We start from the raw sequence: 16,380 nt of genomic DNA on the forward strand, positions 1-16,380 counted from the left end.
TGCAAGCCTTTGCACATCCACCGTTCCAGAATGCCTAGTAGAACAACAGACAAGTACTGTGGTGTAGCAGCCTCCTATCCCAGACCCTCCCCCATCTCCCTGACCCCCAAATTCTCCCATGTAGTTCAGTGTGAAAGAGTCACATGGCTTTTGGCCCACCAGCTCAAGTGCATTTGTTCTGTGCTGATTGTTTTAAAGGATTTTGCCTCCATCAACAGAAAAGTGGGGGGATAACTTTTGGAATTCAGCCTAGAGCTTCCTCTTTGACGTTTTGCTCACTCCTGGCTTGCACTCTTCTCACTCTTTCCCTGAGGAAAGGCCTATACCTGAGGGTTAATTTATCCTAAGGAATTCAGGTAAGATGATGTCAGGTTTTTGTTAACCGTTGATGCCACTTTTATGGAAATAATTGGGAGTGAAAATAATGAAGTAGAATTCATATCATGGGATGCGTGTCAGGTGAATGAATGTCTCACAGGTAGGCCTAGAGGGCCTTCACCATTACCCATAGATTGTTCTTATTCAATACATGAAACATTTCTCAGATTTCAAACATGAGATTCAAGATTTATCTGATTCCATTCATTTGTACAGATAAAGCTGTGGTGCTCAGACCCTTCAATAAAGAGTGTGTGTGTTGTCTCCAATAGCTTCAAGCTTTTTTTACCCAATTGACATGTTTGACATGTTCTGCTTTGAAATGCTGATTTCTTTGGCTAGTTCACATAAATTTATTTCATACTTTCATACATTAAAAAAAGCAGATTATGTCTCATTACAGTCTGTGCGGCTGCATATGGGTTATCTTTGAGGAGTTAGACTAATTCACAAAAATGTATGCCATATTCAAGGCTTCGTTTATGTCAGGGGTCACCATCTTTCACAGCAGTGTTGTGGGTGAGTTGACTGTGGTGTTCTTAGGCCATTTCCGTTTTGGTTTTACTGGTTAGACTAGCAAATGTATTTATTTATGGCTTGTTTAACTGCAGCAGTGAGTATTAAAAAAATGTTAAAATCGAGAGACGTGTTGCTATGAGACAGTTGTATTGTGGTTGGATTACTCTGTCCAGGTCAGCAGCTTTCATAACAAGTTATGTGCTTTGTTGTTACAGCTATATATATATGTATATATATATACGCCAAAAAAAACTGAATTGATAAGATATTTCTGAGCCTTTGCCCACTCACAAATAGTTTACAAAATGAGTCACCTTTGTTGGAGGAAATGTCGGGGTATAAATTCAACACTGTTGCCATGACGTGAAGTTGTGGTTAGAGAAGATGGTGTGTGCCAGGAAGGATGTTGGTTTAAGGTCCCAGTCCTGCTGGGTAAATGTATGCAGGAAATAAATTAATATCTTCCCTTCATCAGATACTTAAATCATGGGGCCCTAAATGTATAGCTCAAAGATAAGCCTCTGTTCACCAGTGGCGATGCTGGCCAACATCACAGCAGACCAACTGCATTGGCAGCTTCTAGATGTGTACAATATTTTGTGCCTCTGCATCCACTCCTTCAGACCATTCCTGTCTCCTCAATCCATTTACTGCTGAAAACTAAAACTAGAGCTACAAACCCTGCAATAAAAAAATACTAACTTCATTACTAAAGGTTCCATTGACTCACATCTTTTTTCTTTTTGCACAGCACATAAAGCCTTACCCAATTTCATAGTGTCACTCATGATGTACAGCTTCATGGGAGGGGGCCTATTTTGTGCCATTGTGGGGAACATCTTGTTGGTGGTCTCCACAGCCACAGACTACTGGATGCAGTATCGTCTGTCTGGCAGCTTTGCCCATCAAGGCCTGTGGAGGTACTGCATGTCTGGCAAGTGCTACATGCAGACAGACAGCATTGGTAAGTGGGACATTATCTTTTGGACCCTTAAAGATGTCCTTTGTGTCTTCCTGAGGCACAGTAACTCTCACAAGAGTCTAGTTGTATTCATATATATATGAATACAACTGTGATTATTCTGACTGTCCAAACTAGAGATACAGTTGCAAGAATTTATTGAGCTGACTTTCATAAGATGAGAAGTGCATACAGGCAGACTAGAACGATAGCAACAATGGTTATCTATTCACACCATTCACATAAGTCTACAGCCATGCTAGCAACTCTGTGAGGCTGTGTTTAGGCACTGTGGTGCTTTGAGCTACATGCTAATGTCATTATGCTAGCATGCTCACAATGACAATGCTAACATGTGGATGCTAAGCAGGTATGTTTACCATGTTTACCATTTAAAGCATGTGTGCATGCTGCAATCTGCTAATTAGTATTAAACACAAAGTACAGCGGAGACTGATGGGAATGTCAGGTATTTGCAGGTATTTGTTCATGAAGTCAAGTCAATTTTATTTATATAGCCCAACATTACACATCATCACATTTCAATTAGCCTCAAGGGGCTTTACAATCTGTACAGCATACAACACCCTTTGTCCTTCAGACCCTCGATCTGAATGAGGAAATACTCCCCCCGTCCCCGACCCCCCACTAAAAAACCCTTTAACACAGTGGTTCTCAAACTTTTCTTGTCACGCCTCCCTTTAGAAGGTGAAAAATGTTCACACCCCAGACTCCAGAAAAAGTGGATTTCATTTTATCAATCATTAACAATAGGGGCGATTGAAATAAAACAAAAGATTCAGGTTAGCAAAATAACCCTACTTGCATCAGAGCCCTTTTTTATACCACCACATGAATCACATTCATTCAACTTTAGGTCTGCTCAACATCCATGCTCCTCCTGCAGTGGCACTATGCCACCCAGTTTGAGAACCACTGCTTTAACAGGAAAACATGGAGGGAAGAAACCTCAGGAACAGAGGAGGGATCCCTCTCTTTTATTTAAGTAAAAGTGATACAACTCTATGTGATTTAGTATAAAAAGTTCTCATTTAAAAGATCTGTTTCTCCGAGAGAGAAAATAAGAGATTTTGGTACAACAAGAAACAAATTTCTAAATCATCTAAATTTTGCACCTTAGGTGGAAATATGCTTCTCTACTCAGTATAGTTGTGGGAAGTTATAGTGTTGCATCAAACGGGAACTGCTCATTTCACCAGATAAACAGTTGTGATGTAAAATTTAGAAAAGTTCCTCTGAATTAAATGGAAACTTTAAATCCCACAAAATGCGCTTCTTGTGCAACTTGACCATTTGAAGACAGTAGACTACACATTTCCCTTAAAAACCTTCACTGTTTAAGGATTGTCTGCCTTCAAACTGCATGGCAGAGTTAATGATTGCTGCTGTGTGACTCCTGCAGTGCAGTTCAGTAGAAATATTAGGAAATAGATTCATTTCCAGCAAGATTTCAAATTACATTGATGCTTTTTGGTATGAACCTGTTCATATCAAATAACATTATATTTTTTCATTTATGTTTATAACATGTTCTCTCACTTGTTTTACTCCTCTCAGCTTATTGGAATGCCACTCGTGCTTTCATGATCCTCTCTGCCATGTCATGCTTTGCTGGCATCATTGCAGGAATCCTCTCCTTTGCCCACTTCTCAGCCTTTGAGAGGTTCAACCGCTCATTTGCTGCTGGGATCATGTTCTTTGTTTCAAGTAAGTTATGAATACAGTAACCAGATAATATTGTACTGATTTTTTTTACATCACATCTGCCATAAATGATGTACTATTAAGTGAATTTGCATTTCATGTAAATATCAGACAAAGTTCGCAAGGCCTACAATAGAAACTCTGTGGGTGCACCAGGTGACTTCCAAGTGAGATGACCTTTACTATTATAGATATTCATTTTAATATGTTTCACTCTCTGTCCACCATGCCAGCTCTCTTTGTTCTGCTTGCAATGGCAATTTACACCGGGGTGACGGTGAACTTCCTGGGCAAGCGCTTTGGTGACTGGCGCTTCTCTTGGTCCTACATACTAGGCTGGGTGGCACTGCTCATGACCTTCTTTGCAGGTTTGTTCAAATGAAGGAGAGCAGTAGAGTTCAATGTAATGTAATTATCTTGCTGGTAGTGAACAAAATCAGTTGAAATTTTTACAGTTAATATTCCAAATTCTCACAACAGCGCTGTCAAATCTGGAAAAACAATTCTAAAAATCACAAATACAATGCTGTCACACAAACACTTTCATTTTTATGACAGTTTATTTACAGTATTTACTAAAGTTTCTGATGTGTATTGTGAGTTATTACAGTCTCTTCAGCTTTGCACATGCTCATGAAAATGCCCAATACATATTTTCAAACTAAAACATCAATAAGATTTACACTCAAAAGCAATTTTGTTATTGTGCCATTATCTTACTTGATATGTTTGTGTACTATAGAAAAGGCCTTTACAGCTAACCTATGTTTTGTTTTGCAGGTATATTCTACATGTGTGCCTACAGAATGCATGAGTGCAGAAGAGTGACTGGCCCGCGTTAAAGTAAACAGGAAATAATGTGTCAAGGGTGCAAAGGATATCAATTCCCATTCAAAACAAGATAATTTACTGTAAAATAATAAAATTTGGAATCTTGCATTTGCACCAAACATGTATTGTGGTTTTGTCATAAAATGATCTACAATGGTTTGAGATTGAAGCAGCTCAGTCCCTTTGAGCAGGAATAGATCACCTCTAACAAGATATTTTGTTAACCAGTAGACAGCAAAACCTGGATGAGAGACAATTTTTTATAAATGAACTGGACTGTCAAAGCCGCTTGTTCTGCATTACACATTCTGATGTCCTTAATATAAAGTACAATAATAATGTTGAAGCTGGATATGTACATATTGTATTAAAGTCAGCGTGTATATTGCTCTTAGCTAGAGCTTGTGGTCTGCTTTTGTGCATCTGAAACATTGTGTCCACGCTTCCTGAAAATTGACTTTTGACTAGTGCAGTGGAAAGAGGAGGAGGAAAAGTAGAAGATGATGGGATCAATACAGGTGTTGAAGGTGCTAAGCAGCAAGGTGTAGTACCTCCATTGTGGGCTTTTACCCTGGAAGTAACCCAGTAAATGAGAAATGTTATATGGCAGCACACAAATGAGAAACACAGCTAAAGTCCCCGAGGCCATGCCGATGGCCTTCTGCTTCTGCATTTGAGTTATCCTGGCACGGCTGTACAGGATTAAGATGCAGCGTGAGTAGCAGTAAATACAAATTAGTAGTGGAATAAGACAGAGCACAAAGAAAAACTCCAAACGTACTGGGAGCAGAACCTTCAACTGCGTCTCTGTGAAGTTCTCATAGCAGTAAGTGGTGTCATTTCTGGACAGGGATGGATGGTGCTGGATAATGAAAGTAATGCTGCAGTGTGCGGCTGAGATTAGCCAAATAACAACACTGATAACTATCGCGTACACTGGTCTGCACAGCGTATGATACGTGATCGGGAAAGCTACTGCAATGTAGCGAACCACACTCACTGCCATCAGCAGCAAGGAGCTGGTGTAGATCGTGGAGAAGAAGGTGAAGGCGGTGATGGAGCACAGGAACTCGGGCAAATTCCATTTCATGCCTGACGCTGCCTCATACATCTTTAGAGGAAGGATGATCAAGAAGATCAGGTCAGAGACTGTCAGATTGAGTAGCAGGATATCTGTTGGAAGGGGATTGGAATGGATCTTGACACAGAAGGCATAGAAAGCCAGCAGGTTGGCTGGCAGGCCTAACAGGAAAGAGATGATGTAAACTGCGAGAATGAGCTCACTCTGCACCACTGACTCCATTGCGGATCTAAACCAAAGGAAGAGGAATCAAAATTTACAAAATAACATAACCAGGTGGTTGTAAATTACAGATTATTTTATAGTTTTATACCAGTGACAACGGTGACGAATCAGTGAAGTCAGTATGCATGATGTGCGTTTCTGACACCTAATGATGATCGGAGATTATGAGGGAGTATTAAACACGCTTGAACAACCACATACTCTTAAAGTCCTGTACTGTATGTGAATATGCCTTAAAAGTATCTGGTCAAAGATATTACTGATTTTAAAAAAGTCAAATCAGCATTTTAAGGTTTTGCTCAGCAATCTTGTAGATACTGTTAATAACTCAGTTGTGTTTGCAGCCTCCTTCTATTTTGTAGAAGAACTGATAAAGTTAATTAGCAAAATGGCTTTTCATGACTCAGATCACATTACTATTCCAAAACAAATAAGCCGAAGGCAGCTCTTGAGCTCGGATTCCAAACAACAGACATGGAATTTCAACAGCAAAACGGATCTGTAAATATATAAACATATTTACTTACCTAAATAGTCAATGTTGTCAAAATTGTCCAGGCTTTAAAGAAAAAAAAAAGCTCCTTGTTGCTGTTGTTTGCCTTACGATGCCTTTCATCAAAACAACCAATACATAACTTGCGAGTTCAAAGATTAGGCAGGATCAACCGGAAACAGTGAGCCACAATCAAGCCCTATGTGACACACTGCCACTCATTCTACACTGAGAAATGAGCATACATCAGTGGGTTAATATTAACTAAAATGCAAAACTGAAGCTCGTGTTTTGTATTGAGTGTGTTAATAACAGACCTCCTCCCATCAGAGCTGTGTTGCAATAAACTCTGATCATGATCATTAGGTCAGAATGTAATCAAGCCATGACCCTGCAGTCATCTTACATTACACCTACACCCCAAGCTCAGGAAATAAGTCATCATTTCAGATTCTAAATTATTTTTAAAATAGACATTTCCAGTCCAGTGTGGCATCATTACTAGAAACCAAATTGAGATTTCACATTTGTGGTTTCAGCAACAGGATGGTGTTATGGTTAGCTGCTATTTACACTATAGGCTAGCTTTTAGCCTACAGCTGTTTTCTGTAGCCGGGGAAAATCTTGAATATTTCCTTCCTGTCAGCGATATTAGAATCAGTTAATACTGCAACAGGAAATAAACATGGACATACTGGCTACTGTGTGTAATTCAAGTTCTTTTACAAAACCTGTCAGTATAAATGACACTTCAAGTCTAAATATCTATACAACTAGCCATACCAAATCTGAAGGAAATGTATAAAAACAAAGTGTGTACATCAATTATTTTAACCAATACATTTTTAAGCAATGTAAGGACCTTACTATGTGAGACCAGCAGCAGATATTCTCTGATCTGAAATTTTGATAGTCATCTATGTTGCAAGGAACTCCCCGTGGGAAGTTAAAAGTATGGTTTTAATATTTCTCAATGCTTGAGCAACACAAGCAGAAGGAGAAAGAAAATCGAATGACTTGAAAGTTACGCTCAGTGTGTTGAGGCAGAAACATCAACGGCACCAGTTACAAAAAGCCATAAACTACTGATTTCTGATCATTTCTGATTGGATTTGATGAATTTGGTTTTTGCTGGCTTCTATTCTGATCCATGTGTAGTATTTTTACAGGTGTTTTATGCATGTAATAAGTGATGGTCTGTTGTGAACCACATAATTCTTTGCATTTGTCACAATCGCTGCACCTTTGCCAGTGGCTGTATTTCGCCGTCTCTTTGGCGGGCTGCTTCGGTGTTCTGGTTTGGTTGAGCTCTGGTCTGTCTGCGCATTTCTTCCACAAAATCATTGTCATAAACACAAAGACTGTCCACCTCAGGGTTACTCTCTGGTCTGCATGGGCTTGATTGTGTGTCTTCATCTTGTGATCTAAGAAAAAGAGAGAGGGGGATGGATCCAATTAGTGTTGTGATTCTGTCTGTGTGTCTTGTTTGGGAGTCTGAGTTTAGTTCCATGTCCTTAGTTCATGTTTTGGTAATCATTCCTGGTCCTTGTTTGTATTTTTGTGATTTGGTCTCCTCTGTACTCTGTGTTCTAGTTCTGTGTTCTCATTTAGGTTCTGGTTCTTTGTAACTTGTGTGTTTCTGTCTTCTTGGTTATTCACTCTGCCCATGTCTGCTTGTTTAGTGTTCTCTCTGTTTCCCCCTGCTGTCTCTCTGCCTTGTTAGCCCTGATCCTGCTCACCTGTGTTGCTCCCGCCCTGCTCGTTAGTCCCTGTGTTTATTTATGCCTGCTTGTCTCTCCAGTCTTTGTCACGTCCTTGCGTCTAAAGTTGAGTGTTCCTGCCTGTTCCTTGTCTTCCTAGTTCTGGATTATTCCCTGTGTTTTGGATTGCCTTGTGTTCTACCTTTGTTGGACTTTGCCTCGAGCTCCTTGTAAGCTTTTTTGAGTTAATAAACATTTTTGGACTGCAACCTCCTCGCCTTTCCATTGTCTGCATTTGGGTCCTCGCCCCAGTCTGCACTCAGCGCCCCAACCCATGACAATTAGATGCTTTCAATATCTCCTTTAATTTAGGTGTGTTTCATTGTGCACATCAATACACAGACCATTCTGACAAACTATGACTTCTATGACTTTTGTATGCTTGAGGTTTAAGGGCAGAGAAAAAAACTAAATAGGCAACTCGTATGTCATGAATAACTCACTTTTCCTCACTACATACTTATTATATTAATACATAAAGCCAAATGTTTGCACTGAAATTAAGAATAAAATAGTTTGAGATTTACCTTTGAGGACTGTTGTATACTTGTTCCTGTTGGACATTCTCTAATAAAATTTGTGACCTTCAAAAAAGACACAAAAATGTGATCTGAATTCAGCAAATTTGAAATAAATCATTGTCAACTATAAACATGGTTTCATACCTTAAAATAATGTTAGTGTTGCACACAAACTCCGGTGTTGGTCTATGGGTAATATAACAACAATAAAAAGATTAATCTTAGCTGCGGTAGCAGCACAGTCGTTCTGTATGACAAGGAATTCAGTCTACCAACCTGCCTCTTGAATATTTTCTGTAAATGAACACTGCACAACCAAACAACAAAGCAGTCCCCAGGAGCATTAATGCTGACAACCACATGGGCAAAGAGACTGTAAAAGGAAAATAGCTTAATTAGTAAATATGATGAATGGTTCTGCTTTTGAATGTAGCTTGGGATAACAAATTACCGTAAGTGTACAGTAACGTACATGTTTTTGACAAGATGTCTACAGAGAGCTGTTTGGTGTTGCTGCCCAGTGCGTTCGTGGCTGTGCAAGAAATGTTAGGCTGGCTTTTAGTTGGTCCGCTTATTTCCCCTGAGACTACATTTTTCTTATTTCTGGAGACAAAGCTAAAGGAGGATGGAAAGGTGTCATTTCCTTCAATGGTCCAGCCTATAGAGGCATTAGGTGATGCCTCAGCTTGGCAGACACACTTTAGTACTTCCCCCATCAGGTGGCAGAAGGACTCAGGTAGGATTACTGGGGCATCTAGAAAGAGAAAAACAAAAATGCTCTTATTTTAAAGTAACCAAACCTCTCTGATATCATGGATTTTCTACATGATGTTCAAGTGTCAGAGATACCTTGCAGACCTGCCAACCTCTGTGGATTTTGTGTAGCATATACTTATTTTGAAATCAAAGTACCCTGTTAAAAATTTGTCACTCTAAACTACCCAAAATGCTGCTGACAACACTGAGTTCAATTGTGCACGTGCAGTACCCAAGTCTAACAGCTGGAGGCGGCAGTGAACTGCCTGCCGAAAAGCTAAAGAAGACGAGTTTGACCAATGATTGTGCCAGATTAATTGCACCTGGCATTCTCCCAAATAGTTGTCATCATGGTCAAGATCATGACTGACAAGAGTAATGTTTCATTTCAAGGGACTGCAAATCGACATAGTTCCATACGCAAATTTGCATTAAGTTGATAAAGTATCGTTAAGTTATATTGTCTTTGTGTCGCAGATTGTTAAATGTGACTATTCATTGTTTCATTGCTGCCAAACTGTAATGAGAGGAGCAGATCATAGAAGGATGGAAAAAAAGCGAGTGCATGCGCCGCAGAATTAACATTACCTAGAAAGTTACCAGGAGGTAGGTGTGTGTTCATGCTCCAAGTGAAGTCATGCATTCAAAATCTTGCTTAAAGGTACAACGTGGAATTCCGGGCCACATACCCCAAACAATGGGAGGCAGCATTTTACCTCCTCTTCCCCCTCAGCCAGGTTACTTTCTAAGCGATTCTGCTCCTCTGCTCTTTTCTAATCACATGTAACGTTAGAGTTTATATCTTTATAATAACCTCATAAATTAAGCTTTTTACATCTTCCCGGATAAGAGGGCGTTGAAGTTAAAAGAACCATTATCTTCTCTCCTGCCTGTCTGTGTCTGTGCCTCTCTGTCACTCTGTTTGTACACAACTCACAAATATGTGGAATAAGAACGTCATTAAAAAAAACTCAATAACAAACAGCAGTGATACTATTTGCGTGAAAAATGTTCACACCCCAGACTCTACAAAAAGTGGATTTCATTTTATCAATCATTAACAATGGGGGCGATTGAAATAAAACAAAAGATTCAGGTTAGCAAAATAACCCTACTTGCATCAGAGCCCTTTTTTATACCACCACATAAATCACATTCATTCAACTTTAGGTCTGCTCAACATCCATGCCCCTCCTGCAGTGGCACTATGCCACCCAGTTTGAGAACCACTGCTTTAACAGGAAAACATGGAGGGAAGAAACCTCAGGAACAGAGGAGGGATCCCTCTCTTTTATTTAAGTAAAAGTGATACAACACTATGTGATTTAGTATAAAAAGTTCTCATTTAAAAGATCTGTTTCTCCGAGAGAGAAATAAGAGATTTTGGTACAAAAATATACAAATTTCTAAATCATCTAAATTTTGCACCTTAGGTGGAAATATGCTTCTCTACTCAGTATAGTTGTGGGAAGTTATAGTGTTGCATCAAACGGGAACTGCTCATTTCACCAGATAAACAGTTGTGATGTAAAATTTAGAAAAGTTCCTCTGAATTAAATGGAAACTTTAAATCCCGCAAAATGCGCTTCTTGTGCAACTTGACCATTTGAAGACAGTAGACTACACATTTCCCTTAAAAACCTTCACTGTTTAAGGATTGTCTGCCTTCAAACTGCATGGCAGAGTTAATGATTGCTGCTGTGTGACTCCTGCAGTGCAGTTCAGTAGAAATATTAGGAAATAGATTCATTTCCAGCAAGATTTCAAATTACATTGAGTGCTTTTTAGTATGAACCTGTTCATATCAAATAACATTATATTTTTTCATTTATGTTTATAACATGTTCTCTCACTTGTTTTACTCCTCTCAGCTTATTGGAATGCCACTCGTGCTTTCATGATCCTCTCTGCCATGTCATGCTTTGCTGGCATCATTGCAGGAATCCTCTCCTTTGCCCACTTCTCAGCCTTTGAGAGGTTCAACCGCTCATTTGCTGCTGGGATCATGTTCTTTGTTTCAAGTAAGTTATGAATACAGTAACCAGATAATATTGTACTGATTTTTTTTACATCACATCTGCCATAAATGATGTACTATTAAGTGAATTTGCATTTATGTAAATATCAGACAAAGTTCGCAAGGCCTACAATAGAAACTCTGTGGGTGCACCAGGTGACTTCCAAGTGAGATGACCTTTACTATTATAGATATTCATTTTAATATGTTTCACTCTCTGTGCACCATGCCAGCTCTCTTTGTTCTGCTTGCAATGGCAATTTACACCGGGGTGACGGTGAACTTCCTGGGCAAGCGCTTTGGTGACTGGCGCTTCTCTTGGTCCTACATACTAGGCTGGGTGGCACTGCTCATGACCTTCTTTGCAGGTTTGTTCAAATGAAGGAGAGCAGTAGAGTTCAATGTAATGTAATTATCTTGCTGGTAGTGAACAAAATCAGTTGAAATTTTTACAGTTAATATTCCAAATTCTCACAACAGCGCTGTCAAATCTGGAAAAACAATTCTAAAAATCACAAATACAATGCTGTCACACAAACACTTTCATTTTTATGACAGTTTATTTACAGTATTTACTAAAGTTTCTGATGTGTATTGTGAGTTATTACAGTCTCTTCAGCTTTGCACATGCTCATGAAAATGCCCAATACATATTTTCAAACTAAAACATCAATAAGATTTACACTCAAAAGCAATTTTGTTATTGTGCCATTATCTTACTTGATATGTTTGTGTACTATAGAAAAGGCCTTTACAGCTAACCTATGTTTTGTTTTGCAGGTATATTCTACATGTGTGCCTACAGAATGCATGAGTGCAGAAGAGTGACTGGCCCGCGTTAAAGTAAACAGGAAATAATGTGTCAAGGGTGCAAAGGATATCAATTCCCATTCAAAACAAGATAATTTACTGTAAAATAATAAAATTTGGAATCTTGCATTTGCACCAAACATGTATTGTGGTTTTGTCATAAAATGATCTACAATGGTTTGAGATTGAAGCAGCTCAGTCCCTTTGAGCAGGAATAGATCACCTCTAACAAGATATTTTGTCAACCAGTAGACAGCAAAACCTGGATGAGAGACAATTTTTTATAAATGACTGGACTGTCAAAGCCGCTTGTTCTGCATTACACATTCTGATGTCCTTAATATAAAGTACAATAATAATGTTGAAGCTGGATATGTACATATTGTATTAAAGTCAGCGTGTATATTGCTCTTAGCTAGAGCTTGTGGTCTGCTTTTGTGCATCTGAAACATTGTGTCCACGCTTCCTGAAAATTGACTTTTGACTAGTGCAGTGGAAAGAGGAGGAGGAAAAGTAGAAGATGATGGGATCAATACAGGTGTTGAAGGTGCTAAGCAGCAAGGTGTAGTACCTCCATTGTGGGCTTTTACCCTGGAAGTAACCCAGTAAATGAGAAATGTTATATGGCAGCACACAAATGAGAAACACAGCTAAAGTCCCCGAGGCCATGCCGATGGCCTTCTGCTTCTGCATTTGAGTTATCCTGGCACGGCTGTACAGGATTAAGATGCAGCGTGAGTAGCAGTAAATACAAATTAGTAGTGGAATAAGACAGAGCACAAAGAAAACTCCAAACGTACTGGGAGCAGAACCTTCAACTGCGTCTCTGTGAAGTTCTCATAGCAGTAAGTGGTGTCATTTCTGGACAGGGATGGATGGTGCTGGATAATGAAGTAATGCTGCAGTGTGCGGCTGAGATTAGCCAAATAACAACACTGATAACTATCGCGTACACTGGTCTGCACAGCGTATGATACGTGATCGGGAAAGCTACTGCAATGTAGCGAACCACACTCACTGCCATCAGCAGCAAGGAGCTGGTGTAGATCGTGGAGAAGAAGGTGAAGGCGGTGATGGAGCACAGGAACTCGGGCAAATTCCATTTCATGCCTGACGCTGCCTCATGCATCTTAGAGGAAGGATGATCAAGAAGATCAGGTCAGAGACCGTCAGATTGAGTAGCAGGATATCTGTTGGAAGGGGATTGGAATGGATCTTGACACAGAAGGCATAGAAAGCCAGCAGGTTGGCTGGCAGGCCTAACAGGAAAGAGATGATGTAAACTGCGAGAATGAGCTCACTCTGTACCACTGACTCCATTGTGGATCTAAACCAAAGGAAGAGGAATCAAAATTTACAAAATAACATAACCAGGTGGTTGTAAATTACAGATTATTTTATAGTTTTATACCAGTGACAACGGTGACGAATCAGTGAAGTCAGTATGCATGATGTGCGTTTCTGACACCTAATGATGATCGGAGATTATGAGGGAGTATTAAACACGCTTGAACAACCACATACTCTTAAAGTCCCTGTGATTTAAATGGTTGGTGCAGTTAGAGGTGTATTAAGGTTAGCGGACCTGTTCATACTGTATGTGAATATACCTTAAAAGTATCTGGTCAAAGACATTAGTGATTTTAAAAAAGTCAAATCAGCATTTTAAGGTTTTGCTCAGCAATCTTGTAGATACTGTTAATAACTCAGTTGTGTTTGCAGCCTCCTTCTATTTTGTAGAAGAACTGATAAAGTTAATTAGCAAAATGGCTTTTCATGACTCAGATCACATTACTATTCCAAAACAAATAAGCCGAAGGCAGCTCTTGAGCTCGGATTCCAAACAACAGACATGGAATTTCAACAGCAAAACGGATCTGTAAATATATAAACATATTTACTTACCTAAATAGTCAATGTTGTCAAAATTGTCCAGGCTTTAAAGAAAAAAAAAAGCTCCTTGTTGCTGTTGTTTGCCTTACGATGCCTTTCATCAAAACAACCAATACATAACTTGCGAGTTCAAAGATTAGGCAGGATCAACCGGAAACAGTGAGCCACAATCAAGCCCTATGTGACACACTGCCACTCATTCTACACTGAGAAATGAGCATACATCAGTGGGTTAATATTAACTAAAATGCAAAACTGAAGCTCGTGTTGACTTTTGTATTGAGTGTTTAATAACAGACCTCCTCCCATCAGAGCTGTGTTGCAATAAACTCTGATCATGATCATTAGGTCAGAATGTAATCAAGCCATGACCCTGCAGTCACCTTACATTACACCTACACCCCAAGCTCAGGAAATAAGTCATCATTTCAGATTCTAAATTATTTTTAAAATAGACATTTCCAGTCCAGTGTGGCATCATTACTAGAAACAAAATTGAGATTTCACATTTGTGGTTTCAGCAACAGGATGGTGTTATGGTTAGCTGCTATATATATATATTAACGATATTTACATTAGAATCAGTTAATACTGCAACATGAAATAAACATGGACATACTGGCTACTGTGTGTAATTCAAGTTCTTTTACAAAACCTGTCAGTATAAATGACACTTCAAGTCTAAATATCTATACAACTAGCCATACTCAAATCTGAAGGAAATGTATAAAAACAAAGTGTGTACATCAATTATTTTAACCAAATAATTTTTTTATCAATGCACTAAAGTGGGGACCTTACTATGTGAGACCAGCAGCAGATATTCTCTGATCTGAAATTTTGATAGTCATCTATGTTGCAAGGAACTCCCCGTGGGAAGTTAAAAGTATGGTTTTAATATTTCTCAATGCTTGAGCAACACAAGCAGCAGGAGAAAGAAAATCGAATGACTTGAAAGTTACGCTCAGTGTGTTGAGGCAGAAACATCAACGGCACCAGTTACAAAAAGCCATAAACTACTGATTTCTGATCATTTCTGATTGGATTTGATGAATTTGGTTTTTGCTGGCTTCTATTCTGATCCATGTGTAGTATTTTTACAGGTGTTTTATGCATGTAATAAGTGATGGTCTGTTGTGAACCACATAATTCTTTGCATTTGTCACAATCGCTGCACCTTTGCCAGTGGCTGTATTTCGCCGTCTCTTTGGCGGGCTGCTTCGGTGTTCTGGTTTGGTTGAGCTCTGGTCTGTCTGCGCATTTCTTCCACAAAATCATTGTCATAAACACAAAGACTGTCCACCTCAGGGTTACTCTCTGGTCTGCATGGGCTTGATTGTGTGTCTTCATCTTGTGATCTAAGAAAAAGAGAGAGGGGGGATGGATCCAATTAGTGTTGTGATTCTGTCTGTGTGTCTTGTTTGGGAGTCTGAGTTTAGTTCCATGTCCTTAGTTCATGTTTTGGTAATCATTCCTGGTCCTTGTTTGTATTTTTGTGATTTGGTCTCCTCTGTACTCTGTGTTCTAGTTCTGTGTTCTCATTTAGGTTCTGGTTCTTTGTAACTTGTGTGTTTCTGTCTTCTTGGTTATTCACTCTGCCCCATGTCTGCTTGTTTAGTGTTCTCTCTGTTTCCCCCTGCTGTCTCTCTGCCTTGTTAGCCCTGATCCTGCTCACCTGTGTTGCTCCCGCCCTGCTCGTTAGTCCCTGTGTTTATTTATGCCTGCTTGTCTCTCCAGTCTTTGTCACGTCCTTGCGTCTAAAGTTGAGTGTTCCTGCCTGTTCCTTGTCTTCCTAGTTCTGGATTATTCCCTGTGTTTTGGATTGCCTTGTGTTCTACCTTTGTTGGACTTTGCCTCGAGCTCCTTGTAAGCTTTTTTGAGTTAATAAACATTTTTGGACTGCAACCTCCTCGCCTTTCCATTGTCTGCATTTGGGTCCTCGCCCCAGTCTGCACTCAGCGCCCCAACCCATGACAATTAGATGCTTTCAATATCTCCTTTAATTTAGGTGTGTTTCATTGTGCACATCAATACACAGACCATTCTGACAAACTATGACTTCTATGACTTTTGTATGCTTGAGGTTTAAGGGCAGAGAAAAAAACTAAATAGGCAACTCGTATGTCATGAATAACTCACTTTTCCTCACTACATACTTATTATATTAATACATAAAGCCAAATGTTTGCACTGAAATTAAGAATAAAATAGTTTGAGATTTACCTTTGAGGACTGTTGTATACTTGTTCCTGTTGGACATTCTCTAATAAAATTTGTGACCTTCAAAAAAGACACAAAAATGTGATCTGAATTCAGCAAATTTGAAATAAATCATTGTCAACTATAAACATGGTTTCATACCTTAAAATAATGTTAGTGTTGCACACAAACTCCGGTGTTGGTCTATGGG

General features: G+C 39.3%; 3 protein-coding genes and 1 pseudogene across 7 annotated transcripts; 2 read left to right on the forward strand and 2 right to left on the reverse strand.

The window, feature by feature from the left end:
- Nucleotides 1-1,654: 1,654 nt before the first annotated feature.
- LOC119918660 (lens fiber membrane intrinsic protein-like) lies at nt 1,655-4,535 on the forward strand. The gene is made up of 4 exons (XM_038739402.1): nt 1,655-1,861; nt 3,437-3,586; nt 3,817-3,951; nt 4,364-4,535. Exons 1-4 carry the CDS (start codon nt 1,684-1,686, stop codon nt 4,423-4,425), a joined length of 525 nt encoding a protein of 174 aa, XP_038595330.1. The 5' UTR covers nt 1,655-1,683; the 3' UTR covers nt 4,426-4,535.
- Nucleotides 4,108-8,867, reverse strand: LOC119918650 (free fatty acid receptor 3-like). 5 transcript variants are annotated; one of them, XM_038739387.1, is made up of 5 exons: nt 8,771-8,863; nt 8,639-8,680; nt 8,501-8,557; nt 7,457-7,637; nt 4,108-5,724 (listed from the first exon to the last, which is right to left on the reverse strand). In XM_038739387.1, the coding sequence occupies exons 3-5, from the start codon at nt 8,535-8,537 to the stop codon at nt 4,806-4,808; spliced, it is 1,137 nt and encodes a 378-aa protein (XP_038595315.1). In that variant the 5' UTR covers nt 8,538-8,557; nt 8,639-8,680; nt 8,771-8,863; the 3' UTR covers nt 4,108-4,805. The 5 variants fall into 5 exon arrangements, with proteins under 5 accessions (XP_038595315.1, XP_038595316.1, XP_038595317.1 ...); XM_038739388.1 differs by lacking the exon at nt 8,639-8,680 and having other exon boundaries at nt 8,771-8,867; XM_038739389.1 differs by lacking the exons at nt 8,501-8,557; nt 8,771-8,863.
- A 100-nt stretch (nt 8,868-8,967) lies between these two features.
- LOC119918658 (lens fiber membrane intrinsic protein-like) lies at nt 8,968-12,219 on the forward strand. Its single transcript, XM_038739399.1, has 4 exons — nt 8,968-9,230; nt 11,122-11,271; nt 11,501-11,635; nt 12,048-12,219. The coding sequence occupies exons 1-4, from the start codon at nt 8,981-8,983 to the stop codon at nt 12,107-12,109; spliced, it is 597 nt and encodes a 198-aa protein (XP_038595327.1). The 5' UTR covers nt 8,968-8,980; the 3' UTR covers nt 12,110-12,219.
- Nucleotides 12,220-12,372: 153 nt separating this feature from the next.
- LOC119918654 lies at nt 12,373-14,238 on the reverse strand (annotated as a pseudogene).
- Between the last annotated feature and the right edge of the window lie 2,142 nt (nt 14,239-16,380).

This window comes from Micropterus salmoides, unplaced genomic scaffold, assembly GCF_014851395.1.
Source record: "Micropterus salmoides isolate LMB-PRFRI ecotype aquatic unplaced genomic scaffold, ASM1485139v1 Ms_hic_scaffold_2335, whole genome shotgun sequence".
Taxonomy (NCBI): domain Eukaryota; kingdom Metazoa; phylum Chordata; class Actinopteri; order Centrarchiformes; family Centrarchidae; genus Micropterus; species Micropterus salmoides.